General features: G+C 45.4%; 1 protein-coding gene across 1 annotated transcript; it reads left to right on the top strand.

Annotated features, from left to right (window-relative positions):
- Window positions 1–1,058: 1,058 nt before the first annotated feature.
- LOC147436874 (uncharacterized) lies at window positions 1,059–2,558 on the top strand. The gene has a single exon (XM_086485796.1). The coding sequence runs from the start codon at window positions 1,157–1,159 to the stop codon at window positions 2,309–2,311; it is 1,155 nt and encodes a 384-aa protein (XP_086341922.1). The 5' UTR covers window positions 1,059–1,156; the 3' UTR covers window positions 2,312–2,558.
- The last annotated feature ends 305 nt before the right edge of the window (window positions 2,559–2,863 follow it).

Genomic DNA, 2,863 nt, shown 5'->3' with positions numbered 1-2,863 from the left:
TTCACCATCATTGCCATGTTATTTGCAGAAAATATTTTCTATAGGTTTTGGGAGAAAAAAGCACAAGCGAACCAAAAACCACTATGAAACATTTACCAACTCAATTGTTGAGTATCTGAGCCCATCAAAGTGATTTTACACATGGCTATTTTTTAGGCAATTTTGCATGCTTTTGGATTGACGATAATAGGAAAGGTTTAAGGTTATGGGCACACGAGGCTTAGTTATCATTTATAGATAACTATGCCAGCTATGCCCAGATAGAGCATTAAATAAATAACTAAGCCTCTTACATGGTCAGGAAAGGCTTAGTTATTCATTCAACCTCCACAACAAGGTGTTGTTGCGGGCAAGCTCAACCTAAGGTCGCACTCTGAGGGTCTTCCAATTTCATCGCAAAACCAGGAGAAAAGCTTGATGAGTGCCACTGTTTCCATTGGTTGCCGTTTTTCCTAGAATTAAGGAGAAGAGCCACTCTCCACAGAAATAGCTTAATCCCTACGTTTCCACAAAGGCTAGCAGGGTTAGGATTCTTGTTCGATCTTCATGGCTAGACTTTTGGCCTTTCTCGATCTAGACAAATCGATCTTCCCACTCCTCCCATTTCTTCAAGGTGCGACCTAGCTTCTTAGGAAAGAGATGTGGGTTGACCCTAATAGAGGTCATGGCACAAAGAGTCATATGGTACCTTTCCCCTTTGCCCAAGCGTTAAAGAACCCTAGCGGGTCAAGGCTCTAAAGAAAGGATCTCAGGTGAGCAATTGTGGCATGTGCAAATGGGTAATGCTAAAAGCCTAAGTTAAAATGCCAGGTGTTGGTCGATCCATGGTCGACACAGTAAAAGCATAAGAGTGTCGTCATCTGATAGAAGCAAGGAGATACACGCGGCCATGTGTCGCGTGGTGATTGGGTGGACGTGAGGGTCCTCATGCATCCACCTGGGAAAAGTCAAACATAGGAGAAGGACAAACCGTCACGAAGAAGTTCAATAATGGCGTTTAAAGGTGCGCAAGCGCTTGCTTCAAAACTGCAGGTTATCATACACAGAGCCGCGCTCATTGAGCTCTCTCTCTCTCTCTCTCTCTCTCTCTCTCCTTTCTCTTCTGGGTCCTTGTAGCGATCTTCAAGGCCACCTTGATCTGTACATCCCTGACGCCATGCCCATCTACACAGACCTCGCCACCAACAACCACTCCAGCCCCCATTTATACAGCTGCCCCGGTCCTATTCTGTCCCGCTTCCTCTTTTCCGCAGAGGACGTGGCGGGCTCTTTTGAACAACCCCAGCCCTACGGCTTCAGCCACGCGCTAGCTCCCACGACGATAGAGCCGCCGGGTAACGAGACCACAAGTAATCCGTTTCTGGGTGCAATTGCAGGAGCTTGCACTCAAACATCCGCACCATCGCCAACCAGAAGCTTGATGCAGCAGCTACCAGAAATCGTAGAATGTAAGCAAGAAATGCAGATTCCGAATGTGATGAGAGGGGAACATATTGTGCATTATAACTCTGGCAAAAATCTTTATTCCGAGGGTGCTCACACAGCATGCAGCTATAGCTTACAATATGGCTCCAAACTTGTCGCCATGGATCAGCAGCGCAACTCCTCAGAGACTCCCAAGTATAGAAAGCTTTTTAGGGGTGTCAGACAAAGACATTGGGGAAAGTGGGTGGCAGAGATAAGACTGCCTCACAGCCGCACTCGGCTATGGCTAGGAACCTTCGATACCGCTGAGGACGCAGCACTTGCGTACGACCGCGCTGCCTACAAACTGCGAGGCGACAGGGCTCGCCTCAATTTCCCTTCCGTCCTCCATCTTCTTGCCGCTGCATCAAACTCATCAAACCGCCATAGCCTTCAAAGTCAGTCTTTCATTGATACACTAGATGCAAAGATAGAGCTACTGGTGGCACAACGATACAGGAAACAGTCAGAGAAGATCAGGGATAGAAAGGACAAGAAATGTGATAATGTGAAACTAGGTTTAGTGAAGGTTGAGCAGGATGATGTCACGAGTCATATTGATGCAGAAGACTCTCCTAATCAAGCTCCAATGGAGGATAACATAAGAATGACACCTGTTCCCCATTCATGTGTAGTAGAGGACTCAGGGTCAATGAGCCCCCCATCCTCTGAAGATGAAGCCGCTCTCACTTTCATAGAGAATTTACCTGATCTCTTGTCTACTGTGACGAATGCTACTATACACCATAGCCACCTACATAATCATCTGTATCCACTCTCGCGCTCAGGAAGTGTAGATATGGAAACCTTTTGGAAATTGGTAGATCAAGGTTCTACAAATACCTAACTCATTGCATTCTTACTGACGTGGAGTATATAGACATGGAGATTACCCCTCTCGTGACTAATCACTCATTCTTTCATCTTCCTCTTGCACCTAGAGGTGCCCTTGTTTCTTGCTTTGTTATCTTGCATCCTTTTCTTGCACCTAGTTGTCCACTTTTACTAATGAATGAGTAATTCCCCACATCGGTTAGCTAGGGATGAGGCACAAGCACAATCTTGTCTTGCATTGGGCTCTTCTCTCATTCGTAGCTCTTCCAACTTCTTCCAGCATATGCATATGCCACTAATATCTCTTGAGGTAAACCCAACTTGTGGGAAAGCTTTTTAGCCACTTAGGAAGATAAATGATGAGATGGTCCAATAGCAAGAGGGTGCAACCCCTCTAGCCAATGATTGTAAAGCACTAAGCCAATTTGAGAGGTTATTCTCTAATCAATTAATTACACTTTGAGTTTTAATCATTGTGTCTATACTCTCTTGCTTTATGCTCTTGACCTTGGCATAGCTCTAACCCTAATTTCCATTTCTCTAACCCTAACCCTAGTATCTTGGT

Source organism: Adiantum capillus-veneris, chromosome 17 (assembly GCF_014529385.1).
Source record: "Adiantum capillus-veneris isolate H3 chromosome 17, ASM1452938v2, whole genome shotgun sequence".
Classification (NCBI taxonomy): Eukaryota; Viridiplantae; Streptophyta; class Polypodiopsida; order Polypodiales; family Pteridaceae; genus Adiantum; species Adiantum capillus-veneris.
The sequence above is the reverse complement of the archived record's forward strand: the minus strand, read 5'-3'. Positions and strand labels throughout refer to the sequence as shown.

What these genes read in the sequence shown, in the direction of transcription:
- LOC147436874 (XM_086485796.1), top strand. Translation starts at nt 1,157, where the DNA reads ATGCCCATCTACACAGACCTCGCCACCAACAACCACTCCAGCCCCCAT.